The sequence below is a fragment of the Neopelma chrysocephalum genome, unplaced genomic scaffold (genome assembly GCF_003984885.1).
Source record: "Neopelma chrysocephalum unplaced genomic scaffold, ASM398488v2 Primary Assembly neopelma1_147, whole genome shotgun sequence".
Classification (NCBI taxonomy): domain Eukaryota; kingdom Metazoa; phylum Chordata; class Aves; order Passeriformes; family Pipridae; genus Neopelma; species Neopelma chrysocephalum.
This window is the reverse complement of record NW_020897809.1, coordinates 12,483,641-12,498,803: the sequence shown is the minus strand read 5'-3', so window position 1 is coordinate 12,498,803 and position 15,163 is coordinate 12,483,641. Positions and strand designations below refer to the sequence as shown.

The 15,163-nt window shown below is 40.8% G+C and overlaps 1 protein-coding gene and 1 long non-coding RNA gene across 3 annotated transcripts in view; one reads left to right on the top strand and one right to left on the bottom strand.

Annotated features, from left to right (window-relative positions):
• Window positions 1-2,636: 2,636 nt before the first annotated feature.
• On the bottom strand, window positions 2,637-10,550 carry LOC113976074. The gene is made up of 5 exons (XR_003536986.1): window positions 10,464-10,550; window positions 10,068-10,198; window positions 7,696-7,773; window positions 5,303-5,433; window positions 2,637-2,791 (listed from the first exon to the last, which is right to left on the bottom strand). It is a non-coding gene; the product is annotated as an uncharacterized LOC113976074 (long non-coding RNA).
• A 378-nt stretch (window positions 10,551-10,928) lies between these two features.
• Window positions 10,929-15,163, top strand: part of SUCLG2 (succinate-CoA ligase GDP-forming beta subunit) — a 119,673-nt gene continuing 115,438 nt past the window's right edge. Inside the window, exon 1 of one of the 2 annotated variants that reach the window (XM_027700806.1) lies at window positions 10,929-11,025. In XM_027700806.1, the coding sequence (XP_027556607.1) occupies window positions 10,942-11,025 (84 nt within the window). In that variant the 5' untranslated portion in view covers window positions 10,929-10,941. The remainder of the gene's footprint in view (window positions 11,026-15,163) is intronic. The other variant, XM_027700807.1, reaches the window with a different exon arrangement.

The following is a 15,163-nucleotide window of genomic DNA, read 5'->3' as shown; positions in this document are numbered from 1 at the left end:
CACTGTGAAGGTTACTGTTTAAAAAGTCTGTTTATAATGCACCATCTGCTTGGCTTCTTTACACTCGCTTTATTCTTCATTGTGTGCTGTAATTAATGAGGCTTTCTGTATTATTACCATAAGAGCTGATGTTTTTCTTTATAAATGAGAAGCAATAGCTCCCTGATGAAAATTCCAGCTCACTTCAACAAATGAGAGGAATTGCCTTAAGACTGGATGGTTTGTTCAGGTGTCATTGCAGCGTCTGAGCAGAAGCCTCAGCAATCCTGCAGCCCACTTGCCTTCAGACACCGTGAACATGAGGTGATAGATGAGCTGGATGAAGTTGGGATGGCAATCTTGTCTGTAAAGGACAGTTGTCACATGTGACTACTGTACTTTCTAGCAGATAAGAAAAGAAATGAGACAAAATAATTTAACACCAAATCTCGCTGTGAGTTTTTGCAAGAAAAGAAATGAGACAAAATCATTTAACACCAAATCTCGCTGTGAGTTTTTGCTTCATCTGTGCTTGGTGGCTTTGAAATACATCACAAAGATAAGGACATGCTGCTAATGCCTTTTGACTGGAAGGACAATTTCTGTATGCTCTTGTTGCCTCCTTTCCTTTTATTTTTTTTAAGCTGCACACCGTCTTATCTTTGTGGAGAATGATGGAGTATTTTAGATACACAAACAGAACAAGCAGAAATTGCATGACAAACACACCCTCTGGTTTGGTTCCACACAGACAAGGGAGCAAAAAAGCCACACAACATGAAACATTCCCTGGCTTCCAGTTCACAGATAAGCATGATGTCCTAAAAGGAAGGGTTTGCCTTTTTGTGGACTTTGGCTTTGTCTCCTTTCTTCAGCTTTCACCTCCAGTAAACACCTTGCACTCTGCAGACCACAGCTGTACACGGGAGACTTCTGAACTTGCCATTTAGTACTGGCTAAAGCCTCAGAGATAATCAGCTAAGGCTGAAATGACCTCTGATAGTTGCCTTTCAAAAACTTAACAGCCTGTCCTCAAAAACACCTTTCTCCATCTGCTCATCAAGGAAAACGATTTCTGATGGTCTGTACTCACCATTCACCCAGGACTGATTTTCTCATTTGGGTGGGGTTTTATGGAGCTGATTCTCACTCTCTCAACATCTCTCAGTTTATTAAGACAGACCTGTTCAGTCTGACGGCACAAATGCAACCGGGCACGACTGAGCTACATTAACAATTCTATTCAATTTGATCTATATGTGCTATATGCAATTAATCTGTACATGCTTGTTAGCACTTTCTGGAATATTAGGTGTACTGAAACTTTCTCATCATTTTGAGCAAGCAGGAGGAAAAAGAAAGGAATTAGGAAGGAAAATATTGCATAATATCACAAAAAACAGTAGAAGAAAGATCTTATGTAATACTTAGCATATATTTTAATATAAACCTTCTACCATTAAAGGTCTCCATTATATATATATGTACCTCCCCACACAGACACATATATGCATACATGCTTTAAATGTATAGAAATATCTGACTTATTACTTCCACTGGCCTAGAAAGAATGAGAGACTTCTGCAGGATGTACTGGTGACAAGTTTGCATCAGGCACAGTGCCACTGCTGAAGTCTGTGCTACTGATATAATACAGCACGAACCAAACTGCTCCTTCCATTGAGAGGTGAAGGGTAAAATAAAAACTCATTGCTATTCTCTAGGAATTCTGGACAGAAGACAAATCCCTTCATTGTCTGTTTATTGACTGGATCTCATATTTATATGCTGCATCACAAGATCATACTTAGCACTAAAGCTCAGTGATTAATTCACAACAATTACTGCCTAACAAAGTCTTCTCGTCTTCACAGAAGACAGATGTATTTTGCAAATTCCTCAGTTATTTGTTGTTCTGAAGTAATGAATTAATTGCAATAATTTTCTGCTTTATAGAATGGCAATAGTTGTGTTTTCAGCTGAAACATGGCATGTGTCATACAAGGCATACATTACTGTTTTTTTTTTCCTGGCTGGCAACATTATATGCAGTTATTGAAGGAAACACTCACAAACTCTTAAAAATTCCACTAGAATTTGGGGGAGTATTCATTGGAAATATTAAAATTATTTTAAATTCTTTCACTTATAAGCAACACTTCGTGACTTCATCACTCTTACATTATGCACTTGTATTAATGTCTGCAGGATGATCAGTATTAGTAAGTTCAGCCCTTTGTAGAGAACTGAACCACGGGCCATAGACACTGTAATAACCACGTTCCCAGAAACCAGCAGAGATAAGAAAGTTTACTCTCAGCATTTATCCCTTCAAACCCTATTATCTGTCATGAATCCTACTCTGAATTCCATCAAATAAGCCCCATGTAGCCTTGAGTAACAAACGGATTCATTTCAGTATAGAGCTCAACGCTCATTAAAAACGTTAAAAGTCTAAAGAAGCTAAATCTAAACTGAATAAAAGTAACTTTCTCTGAATACTACACTTAAGGTGTGTAATATCTAAATTTTAAACATAAAATCATCACAGCCATTAAATGAGCTGTCCACGTAGATTTTCTGTTGTTTCCCTGAATTTTTATTACAGTACACATTTTGAGCCTAAATGACTCTCAGAACAAATCACATACCTCCTCTGGCAGTTGTTGCTAATGAATTGGACTTCACTGGTTTTCTAGTTAAGACAGAATTCAGCATTTTCTGAAGCACAGACTGGTGGTATAAAACTACTCATTGGGGTAGAATTTTGATTGTAGACTTGCTTGTATGCACTAAAACATTCCCAGCTTTCCTAGAGAAACAAAACCATCAAAACACATTTATTAAGGACAAACAATACACAGAGCAGAAGCTATACCTGATAGTGCTAAATTTAACAGCTAAGCTTGCAAATGCTACTGTACTAAATCAGATGGATACTAGAACTATCAGTTGCTTGGAGAAATTTTATTCCAATTTCCTTTGTGATGCAGAATGCAAAAGAGTAATTTTTTAGGCTCTGCTACAGCCAAGCTGATGGCTAAAGCATTCCCATTTTGATCAGTTTAACAAATGCATATTAATTAAAACTATGGTAATTCCTACATACTTTTGTAGAAGCTATTAAAGAGAAAGGCCACAAGGAAGTTCTTTTTGATTCCTCCAAGCTCTACTAGTAAAAAAAAGCTCTATATTATGATTTCCCAAAGCATGAAAAAACTGCAGAAAATATGTTTACACACACATAAGATTTGAAGGTGTGATAATTTGTGTATGTCCATATCCAAGAGTTTATAAAGTTAGTTAGCTGTATGTATATTTTTTATTACAGATTGTAACAAACCTCATAAGCAAAACATTTTGGAGTTATTCTTCTTACAGGCTAAAAAAAGTTTTATCAAAATGAATTCAGTAAATGATGTGGCTTCTTTTACTGAATAAAATGCATCTATGTAGAAAGTGATCATGAGGCTTTACTCTCCCTACTCATCTGTTCATATAGATATTGTCCCCTGAGGCTACAAACTTTGCTTTTTGCCCGTTTTCTCTTTGAATTTCCATAAGATTTGCAAACACCATTCAAACAGCAAACAGTAATGCAGGTTATTTACAACCCTCTGTGTAGGGGAGGTGATGCTTGCAAATGTAGTAGGAATTCTGGTTAAGTATTTAGGCTATATGGTCAGAAAGCTATTTACAGTCCACCATGGGCATGGTCAGTTCTTATTCAATTGTATTTAATGTTTCCATCAGGGTCCTAAAGGCTCCCTGTGTGTAATTGGAAGGGATCTCCAGAAACAGTCACAGTCTCTTTATTCTCCTCCAGAAACTTATATTTTCACTACACTTTGGTTTTTTAACAATTGATACATTAGCTGGTAATTGATACATTATCTAGCAAAAGGGACACCCAGAAGCACCCCTTTGCAGTACCATGTGCAGGAAGAGTCATGTTTACCAGTAGTTTTATTCCAAAGGGAACAGATTACAAAGCAAATCACCACAATCTCATCTGTGTGGTTGCATTTGTAGATATTCTCCTTCTTCTCACAGCTGGGCCCAAAGCTGAGCCCACATCAAAACACACATCAAATCCAGAAAAAAAATTTACAAACTTCGGCCTTTTTATATAGAGGCACTTTGGGAGAGCTCACGTTTGACATGTACATTCTCTCACTGAGAGACCTGCAAGACTTGATGATGACAATGTCCACTATTGGATGACATGAGGACAGTGCAGGAAAAAAAAGTAAAAATTGAATGACTTAATGTCTAAAATACAAAGAGCGAGAAATACTGAAACGCTGTTGGACGAAATGGATGGAGGTGTAAACTAGGAGGGAATAAACAGTTCAGAGAGGCAGTGAGATGATAAACTGTTGAATAGCACAGCGTGTGGTACGCACCAGGTCCCTGCATGGTTTGAGGTACAAGCCCAAGAGTTACTCTTTATAAAGAAGTGCCATTCCAAGTTCTCATTAAAGCACTGAGGTCTTTTCAAAGCATCAGTGATGCAGTCTCTGCCTGCAGTTGTGACTGGGGACAGCACAGCTCCATCAGCTGTAACTGCTCTTGTCATCAGCTATGGGGGAAAAACCTCCTCTATGTTACATACTTGTAAATGTCCAAATATGCTGTCTAGACAACAAAGCAGTGAGCATATGCACCAAATGCCATAGTGACTGTTGTTACCGTGCTTTGTGTTCAGGCAGTTCAGTTTTCTCTGGTGGTGCATCCAGGTTTTGTTACAAGATTTTTCACACAGTGCTGCACTTCTTTGTTAGGCTACTCAGAAAGGTTATGGTTTTCTTAGACTTCCATGATCACCAAACCACTTGCTGGTGTCCAACCAATTGTAATGAAAGTGAAACCTGCCAATGCCAAAAGATTTTATTGAAATAGGAAAACACAGCAAGCAATCTACAAAATCCACTGAAATAGTACCCTGCGACCCCAAACTAGGTAGCATCGAAAGTTACTTTTAAATCAATACTTCACTCTGCAGAAAAATCAATTTCCTTCCCTCTGCAATCCATAAAATTCATCAGGAAAAAAATTACCCCTTACATATTACAGTCCTTTCACCCTACTGGTTTGGAAATTAATTACAATAGACAATTTCAAGCCCTGTAACAGGTTGGGCAACACGCTATAAGGTATTTTGCAACCTGTGAATTAAAACATGGATTAGATGTGATGTAAACACCTCTAGCTTTCCTGATTTGCCCAGCTTCCCTTTGGTAAAGGCAAACACTGCTTTTTTAGCTACAGCCTTTCTAGTGTCTCAAGCAGTATCCAGGTTTCATTCCTGGAAAACACTCACCTGTTTGCAGATACTGTGCAGGAAACACACACAACCCCACATAACAAAGCTTGTTCTATCAGCATCCAAATAATTTCTCTTAAGGCACCGACATCTTGCCTTTATTCTTCCATGTGGGAACTGCAGCCCTGCTGTGAAAGAGTTAAAGAGCTTTACTGCACAGCACACATGGAGATTCCTATCAGTCAGCATGTCCTCTTTGGTATGGACCTTCCACATTTGACTGCCGGGCAAACTCTTCCTCATCTTGGAACTTTCTACACAGAAAGCTGTTAAAAATATTTTTAAATATAATGGCTTGCTGTGAAAAATGTTTTTAAATACAGTGTACAGAATCTTATTGATCTAGTCAAGATTTTGCTCATTTTAATAAATGAAAGTTTCTTTTTAGAATATTTGTCTACATAATAAGCTGACTTGCTCAGCACACGCCACAGAGCCTGACTTTCCATTACGTCACTGTTTTCCTGCTGTTCTAACCTCCATTCCTTTACCCCAGTAACTTTTGCCTTTTATTTTTTTTCCCAACTGTTAGATATTTCTTTCCTGAATTTAAATTGTCTGTATCTTTTAGAGACTTCAAAGTCTTTGTGAGGCTATAGTCACATCTTGTGAAAGAGGTCCAGCCTCTGAGAGGTTGTTTTCTTCCAGTGTATCCCACAGCTCAGATCTTTACACTTTTTGTATTCAGTCCTATATTGTCTCTGACAGAAGTTCAATAAAATTGTCTTTCTACCCACAATATCAGGGTTCTCAGCATTGCTGGAACTGAATGTTATAGACCTACAGTCTATGTCTGTGACAAACCTGAACTCCCCTGTCTGCCTCATTATATGGTAGGCCACTGGCAAAAGGTAGCAGTGCCTCTCCTGTAAATTGATGCATCACTTCTACTGTTTTCAGCCAATTAATTTATGCCATAATTCATGAAAGTTTCCTTTTTAAACAGTCAGATGGTTAGTTATCAAAAAAGGTGGAGCATTATTTTTGCTATTGCTCCCCTTGGTATTGCCTCTCTTGCTATAAATCTTTTTAAAGTTGTTATTTCGCTACTTTTTCTCCTTATTTCTACATGTTATTATTTAAAATCTTCCCTGGTTTAGCTGCTTTTCAATTCTTAGCTTCAAGTACACGTCAAAGTTATCACACATTTTAACAGTGTTAAAATGCAGCACCTTGGCTTCCCACAGCATCAAGCAGAGGATGCAAACACTGTTTCAAGGCTTCACTTGATTCTTTCGTTCCAAGCCTCATACAAGTTCCACTTTGTACAGCAGAGGGACAGGAAATCTGAAAATAAAAAGGGCAAACCGATATTTACATACATACTTCAACGATGCATCAGTATATAGAACTCATGTTTACTGAATACAGTGCAACCAGGACATTTGATCCTACCTAGCCAAGAAACACCCCATCCTGCTTGCTTCCATGATCTCTTCCATTATATGCCAATAATTTTTTAATGAATGGAAATTTTATGGCTGTATGCAATGACTGAACTCAGTGACCTGGGAGGTAATTCACAATTCTAATATGCTATTTTTCATTCCTTATTTTCATCCTTCCTTTTAGACTTGAACATTGTTATTTTAATCTCCTGTTACCCTTTCTCCACCCATTTACAATACATTTTTCTTTTTGGTTTTACATTTGAAGACATGGAGGCATGAACAGAGAAAAAGAATGAGGAATAGTGAAGGGCTGAGACAGCATAATAAACTGAGAGGAATCTGTGCACCAGGACTTGTGCTCCGTAGAGACACCATAAGACTCAGTCTGTGGTCTTGTTTCTTGTTCCTCAGTCACTTACAGTGGGGCTATTTGAGTGAGTTTGTTGCAGTCTTAATACCCTCTTGGGGATGCTGTGTGTGGTGTGTCTTTCACACACAGATTAAGTTATTCTCTACAAAATTTATGTGAATACAAAGCTCAGGCTCCACAGTTGACCCAAGAATAATTACAAGGTAATAGGAAAATGATGAAATGCCTTCCAGCCCACTGGTTACAGTTCTCTGAAAAGAGGCTACAACCCATCAAAACCTGACTAGAGCAACCACTTCATCAGTGAGCCAAGGCAGAAGTGTGAGGGCTCATCTGACTCACAGTTACTCTGCTGCAGTTGTAAGACTAGTCATGTGAATAAGAAAAGATGTATTTGGCCCAATTCTCTTTGAGTCTAAATTAGAAGAGGATCATTTATGAAAACTTAAATGATCCCTGCTTTGCTTCTGCAGTAGTGGTTTTATTCCTGACATGTATCAGCATGAGCTCAGATTTGTTACTCAGGAAAAATTATTAGGAAAAAAAGCTCCATTCAGCTCTGCTAGCTATAATGGGTTTGTGTTTGTCCAGTGGGTTTATGGTTAAATGAAAAGTTAAGGATAAACAACCTTCCTGAATGGCTGAAAACACCATCCACGTGCTGGGTCTGACATCCACCTTCAGCAAATGCTGGTTTGGGAGGTAATCTGCACAGATAAGAAAATGAATATACAGTGTCATTGTTAGCAAGTACCACTGCAATGAAGAAGAAATGCAAAAACACTTAAAACTATGCTTTACCTGTGATAAGGTAATTTTTTTCATCTTTAAATGTTTTCACTTGAACGCTATTAACTATTTAGCCTTCAGGAAAGTTCTTAAGACGTATAAACCTTACTCGATGCTTTTTTTAAACTTAATTGCAAAAACATTAATGGTTGTTTTGCATTAAGTAGGCCATTGCTAAAAAGCTTAGTTACAATCTAGCCTTTTATGCATCCTGAGGAAGAGAGGAGAAAGGCAGCACTCTCAAATGCTGCATATCCATGCAGGGGTACAGGGAGGAATGTTTGGAGGCCTAAAAGGAATGTTCTTTGAAACTGGCCTCCCTCCCTACCCTTTTTTATTTTGCAGTTCACTTCCCCTCCCTCCTTATTTGTGAGGATAATGTGTTGAGACTACTCCTCAGCTGTTCCCAAATTCCTGCATTCCAAGTGTGTTCCCTAACTAATTAATGTGTATCTCTTCTCTCACACACACGTCCTTGTACCCCATGTTCCAACAATGCTGGTTCCTGCTTGCTCTAATTGCTTCAGAGACCTGTTTTATCTAAATTTTCTGTGGTTTACACATACACAGAAGGAAACTGAATGTGAAGACAATGAATCTCTGTACCTTTTCTCCTTTAAAGGTCAGATATTTTCTACTCTACAGATACAAAAAAATCATGTCTTGGTGACTAACCCACACTGTACATCTGCAGTGTTTTTCCACTAAATCTAAACAATAAAAATATAGTAAAGAAGGTTCTCCACTATTTACATTATGCAGTGAAAGTGCTCCTCATAGCATTAAATGATAGCCTTGCATGCTATTCGCACACATTATCTGAAAGCTTATATACCTATTATATATATAACCCTAATGCCGACAGCCATAATAGTCTGCATGAACAGGGAACTCTGTGCTTACTGAACCACAGTCATGAAACTAAAAATGAAATTATAGTTCCTCCATCATAATACCAAAGTCAGTATATAATATTCTGAAAGAACAAGCACACAGTAATACCTGGCTTAATACTGGGTACCACACATTACTGTTCAATGCTATCAAAAAGCTGCACCTTCAGATTCTTTATTGAAACATATTACATTACTTAAATTGTCATGACAAAGACAAAGGTGTTCAATTTTAGATTTTTCTGGCATCTCAGTTTTTATGAAATTGCATATTTTTTTCCTAATAGAAGTATAATTTATTTGCTGATTAAATTCCAATAAGGGAGTCCTGATTTTTAAAAAATACATTTGGGAATGCAAGTTCTAAGCACTGACAGGTACATTCTCCTTTATTTCCACTCACAACCTGGACTAGAAGACTGGGATTTGACTGTTTTGTTTTTCCAACTATTTCATCATAAACCACTGAATAAATAATGTTCAGCATAACTAATGCCTCCATATAATGCTAACTCTGCATGATTCCAAATAAGTGAATTTAATATGAACTGTGGTAAAATTGCAAGTGTATCTCATCCACTGCTCAATTTTAGCAATTTATTTTTTACAAACCATGATTGTTAACGGACAATTTGAGTGAGCTATTTAAGGTTAACCCTCCAGTACTTACAGGCAGATTATCCAAAGTGTGCATTAACCATAATCAGACACAGAAATGGTCAGTGGGGTCACACAGAGGCTGTATCTGCAAAAATCAGGCCGTTTGACTCTCGAGTTCACTTCAGATTGTAGACGTGACACACTTGTGTCTGCACCAGCCCCTAAGTCATTCCTGATGGATGGAGCAATTTCCACAGATTTGGCTTCTGGGACTCACTTTCATGAAACCTCTGCTTGGACTGGGAACTCCTATGTTAGATTTTATATCCATGTGATGAGTCATGAGCAACCAGAGCTCTGGTCTTAGGCACCATCTCCCAGATAGGCTTGAATTCAGTGTCTCAGGTTTGGGATTAACTAACAGGTTTTCACAGAATCATTAAGGTTGGAAAAACCTCTGAGGTCATCGAGTCCAACCTTTGATAGACCATGGCACTCAGTGCCATGTCCAGTCTTTCCTTAAAACACCTTCAGGGATGGTGACTCCACCACCTCCCTGGCAGCCCATTCCAATGCTTGAGAACCCCTTCTGTTAAGAAAGTTCAGTGCAATTGATTTGTTGATTTAGGATGTGTCCATTTCATATAAACACAGACAGGGAGAGGATGTTTACATGTGTGTGTGTGTATACATACACAGTTATGTCTGCATATACATACTGACTGATGCATTTTGCCAGTGGATGAAGAACAAACAGAGGCATTTTGTGGATTCAAAGTGCTTATGAAGAATCAGCTGGATCCCAGCAGGCATTATTAGGGTTTATTAGCTTGGGTTGATTTCGTATTTCCTAGTAAAAAAACAAAAGACCTTTTAGGCATGAAAAAAGAAGTCAGAAGGTGGCCTCCAGCAGTTCAAGGCTGTCACCTCACACTTCCCGGCCCCTCCAGACATCGCTGCCCTCATTGTTACCAGCCACTGCCTTCCCCACAAAGCCCTTTCCTGCTCTGATCCCACACTGGCCCTTGGTCCTGCATGCTCGGCATGGTCACCCCAAACCTTCACAGGATCCCAGGATCCCAGAATGAGTCAGGCTGGAATGGAACCTGGGTCACCTGGTCCCAGCACACACGGCACAGGATTGTGTCCAGACAGCTCTGGAATATCCCCAGTGTGGGAGACTCCACACCCTCACTGGTCTCCAGTGCTCGGTCACTGCACAGGGAAGAAGTTCTTATGTTCAGGTGGAACTTCTGTGCACCAGTGTCTCCCTGTTGCCTCTTGCCCTATCTCCCCTCACCACCGAGCAGAGCCTGGTCCATCCTTCGACACCCTCCCTTCAGATACTCGTATACATCGGTGAGGTACCTTCTCAGCCGTCTCTTCTCGAGGCTGAACAGGCCCAGTTCCATCAGCCTTTCCAAGGAGAGATAACACACTTCCCCTCACACCAGCACCCCGGGGTACCACCCGCGCCCACCCAACCCCCGCAGCCCCTCACACCCCTCGCCCCGGGCCGGCCCCGCCGCTCCCTCTCCGCCCTCCGCCGGGGCTTCCGCCCGGGGCGCGGGGCAGGGCGGGGACAGCGATAAGATGGCGGCTCCGCTGGCCGGGCAGGCGGGGGTTGTGCTGCGGGACTTGGCTCTGCGATCCGCCCGCCTGCGGGGCGGCTTCCCGGTGAGTGAGACCGGCCCCGGCCGCCGCAGCCTCCGCTCCGCAGCCGCCCCGCTCCCCGTGCCCGCACCGCCCATTCCCCCGCGGCCGGCGGGGCTCGCCGCTCGCAGCCTCCGCCCTCCGTGTCTGGCAGCGGGAAGGACCTCTCGCCTCCCGCCGTGGCGGAGCTGGGGCTGCTGGTGCCCGGGCTGGATGGAGGACGCGTCCAGCCTGTGGAGCCCCGGCGCTGCGCGGGGTCGGGGCGAGGCTGCGGCAGAGGCGCCGGGTCAGGGCTGGGCAGCTCAAAGCGTGACCTGCAGCGCCAGCTCTGAGCGCCTCCTGCCCTGCAGCTCACACTGCTCTCGGTTGTTTCATTAGCACGGCCAGGTGTGCGTGAAGTAACGCCGTTTATCTCGACACGTTTCGGGTTGGCTTTGGCTCTGTGCTGGTGGCTGGAGTCAGGTTGGGGGGAGCGATGCCCACCGGGAAAGTCGGTCACAGCTCAGGATTGCCGATGGCCTCGGACCTCAGCGGTGTGATGGGAAAGAGTGAATGGGCCTCCTGGGAGGGCTCAAGCTCTCCTGAGGTGTAGCCGGAGTTCATTATTCACCTCGAGAGCAGCCATGCCAGGGTGAAATGAGATACGCACGTTTTACGCAGCTCTGGTGCCTTTGGCAACCAACTTCTTTAGTTCGTGTTTTTATCAGCAGCAGCTGCATGGGAACTACTTTGGCCCACGTTTCTGAGCATAAGTATTTTCCCCAAGACAAAAGCCTCTGGAGGGAACAAACCGTGTGGCCAGTTGTGCTGCACAGGTGCCACCACTGGGAATGCTCGTGGCTGCAGGTGCCTGGCATGGGATGGCTGTTGGATAAAGTAGGATGTTGGTGCTGAACTTATTTTGTGTGGTACAACTGCTTCTGTGCGGTTTATCTTTCAACCTGAAGGATGTTAGCTTGCTTGATTTTAAATCTGAAATCTTTTGTGCCCAACTTTCATATTTTAATGCTGGGTATATTGTTCAGCAATTCAGTGCAATTGATTTGTTGATTTAGGATGTGTCCATTTCATATAAACACACACAGACAGGGAGAGGATGTTTATGAGTGTGTGTGTATCCATACACAGTTACGTCTGCATACATAGATTTATCTGTATGTATATACACATATGTAAATCTATTAATATGAATGAGCAGTGTTGTCACTCCCAACAATGTTTGGTGCATATGCACTGTATGATTGAAGGTGCATTCCTGCCATCATGACTTCGTGAGTCTGATCCTACAATAAGGAACTTGGAGGTAACATCCCTGTTCTTGTAGGACTTTGGTATAGAGGGCCTGGAAACGCTGGAGTGTGAAGCATTGCCTGGACAGAGTCATCTCAGTTTAGAGGGTGTTTTGGTTGAGCTCAGTTTTAAGCCCTGTCTTTGTCTGGCACTGCAGTAGGGATTTGAGGTACAGGTAGAAATTAGGAGTTAATGCTCTATTCTATCGTCTCTCAAAGAGTGGAGTAACCCTATAAATTACCTACTGAAATCACTGGGTATCAGCTCAGATTCTCAAGAGTGTTGTTAGGATATCAAGGTGGCCAACTTAAAAAAAAAAAAAATCTTTATTTGTGCATTATTTTTGAACTAGGGATGTTGAACTTGTATTATAAATCACATTTTATTGTTCTGTTTCTGAACTCTGACAGATACTGAGAGCATCTCCCAAGATCTGTGCTTTCCAAGTAGGCTATTTTCAAGAGCCACATCAATACTGTTTAAGAACAAATCAAGTTCTTAATTTCAAAGTAAACCACTTTGCTGTAGAAAGGTCTTCAGTTTTGCCATGTTACATCATAGAACTCCCATCTAAACAATCTCCTAATCTTCCCCTGCCTTAGACTTTAAGCTACAAACAAGTTGATCAACCAGAGTCTGCATTTCTGCGCTACAAAGTAGGATAAAGGATCTGAGAGTAAGATCCTTTGAAAGAGTTTTTCTCATTTGTATCATTCCCTCCTTGGCTCAGACCATAAGTTACACTGTTACTTTATTTATTTCCCGTAAACCATCAAAACCTGTCCTCAAAGCCCATCACATTGTTCTTTTCACAGATAAGGGTCTTCTATAAGACTGGTATTTCTTAATTACATCCTCTGTAAACTTTGTTGTTTTGGTAATGGTGTGTGAGGAGATACTTGGTGAGATTTAAAATCTTGCCTAGTGACTTACGATTGGAGTGGTGTTTGTACACTTTGTATCTGTTGCAAAATTTCCTATTATTTCAAAGCTGTTGATGTTCATAGTTGTGTTGGATCAAGTTTTTTGAGAAATTTCGATGTATGCTGTCATTATAATCTGCCCCCGCATGTTTTCCTCTGTAACTTCACTTTAGGGGTGGAATAAATGGTACTTGATCCTATGGCATGAAAATATTTTATCATCCTTCTGCTTTCCCTTTGGCTCTTTACCTTTTTAAGCTGTTAAGCATTTTTTTTTGCTCTTTTTTCTTTTTGTATTCTTGATAGATTCAGCTCTTTGTGCTTCTGGAGTTTAAATCTGCCCAAGTGTTCTAAGAAGATAAAAGATAGATTTCAGTTGTCTGCAGAGCATGTGGACAAGCGTATTTAGACCTGCTCTTGCTGGAGCAATATTTGTAAAGAGCTGTGACAAACGCTCCAGGGACCACTCCGCTGCAGAATTCAATCTTGTTGGCTGGCAACAAATAGGCTCCACTGAAGGCTGTTTATTTGAATGGGAGTTGGATTGGGCCCTTTGGGAGAATGCTGTGTTTTCAAAATAGCTTCAGATGCAGTGGAATTCGGCGATGAATATAAATGAGGAACAATTAAATCAGAATAATAAAAAAAAATGCTCAAGGTAACTCTCTGGTATTCTGATAGAGTGAGCAGGTTGACTGGTGTGTTATGGACCCTATCCCAGCCTTCCAAACAAGCCTCAGTCCTGCCAGAACACGTCCAAATTCTGTGTATGTTGAAAATATTTTAAAAAAAAGCAAGGGCAGGAAGATGGAATTAAACAATATTCCTGTTGTAAAATCTGCTGAATGCTATAGATACTAGAAATGGGGAACTGTGCAAGGTTGCTCCCTGCAGATGCCTTCAGTTCCTAGTTCTGGATGCCTATAAAGCCTCATTAACATTCAACAGAGAAAGTTATGTCTTTGTTAAGAATTTATCAGCTGTGGTAGCTGACTTTCCATGCAACACAAAACATTACTGAAAACTTTTCAATTCATGACTTCAGGAGCTCCTTCAATGCCAGATTCTTATTTTTTTCTTAGTTTTGTGTGAAGTTCTTGAAAATTTCTTGAAGTTTTGGACTGTTTCCCTGTTTGGCTTTTCCTGGTTGGCAGGTTTGCTATAATTTTCAAGGGTTTACATTTAGAGGCAGGAAATACATGAGCCTACAGACTTTCACAAACAGCTTTTTCTATAAGCACCTCAACCAAATGACAGGAAAGCCCTCTTCAAACTCTAGACAAAACTGAAATGCCAAAGTGGAGCAGATGTTTGGCCCACTCCTCCCCGGCAGTTCCATTAAACACATGGTTATTGAATCCTATTTTGAGATGAAAGAAGGAAATGAAAACATAAATATAACCTCAGACTGTGATTTTTTCGAAATTCATGTTTTGTTAATTTTTCAGTGAGTTTTATGCTGGTGGAACTTCTACCTTGGGAGCAGTCTGGCTCTGGTACAGATACTCACAGCTTTGTCTTGAAGTAGAAAAGCTGCAATTTGCTGCATTGATCTGCCTTCCTTTGTACCTTGTGGGAGTACAATCAGGGGATAGGGCTAATTAGATGAGAAGAGACAGCCTTCATGAATATGACATTAGATTGAGAATTAGCTGGGACACCTGTGGTCTTAAACCTGGCTATGGATGAGTAAACCCTTCCTCCTGACCCTCCATCTGAAATTCCAAACACTTTACCCAAAGACTCCATACCTTGCTTGGGTATATTTAGGATTGGTTAAAGTTTTTTATATAAAAGCAAATGTTTTTGGGTTTTTTTATTGATCTGCCTCCTGAGGAACTAGATGAAGTGTCAGTAAGCAAACTGTGTTTTCTTTACAGGTATCTGAGTGACTGTTCCCTCCTGTTTTTCTCTGAAATAGTGTCAGTGTATGTAGCAACTTTTATTTT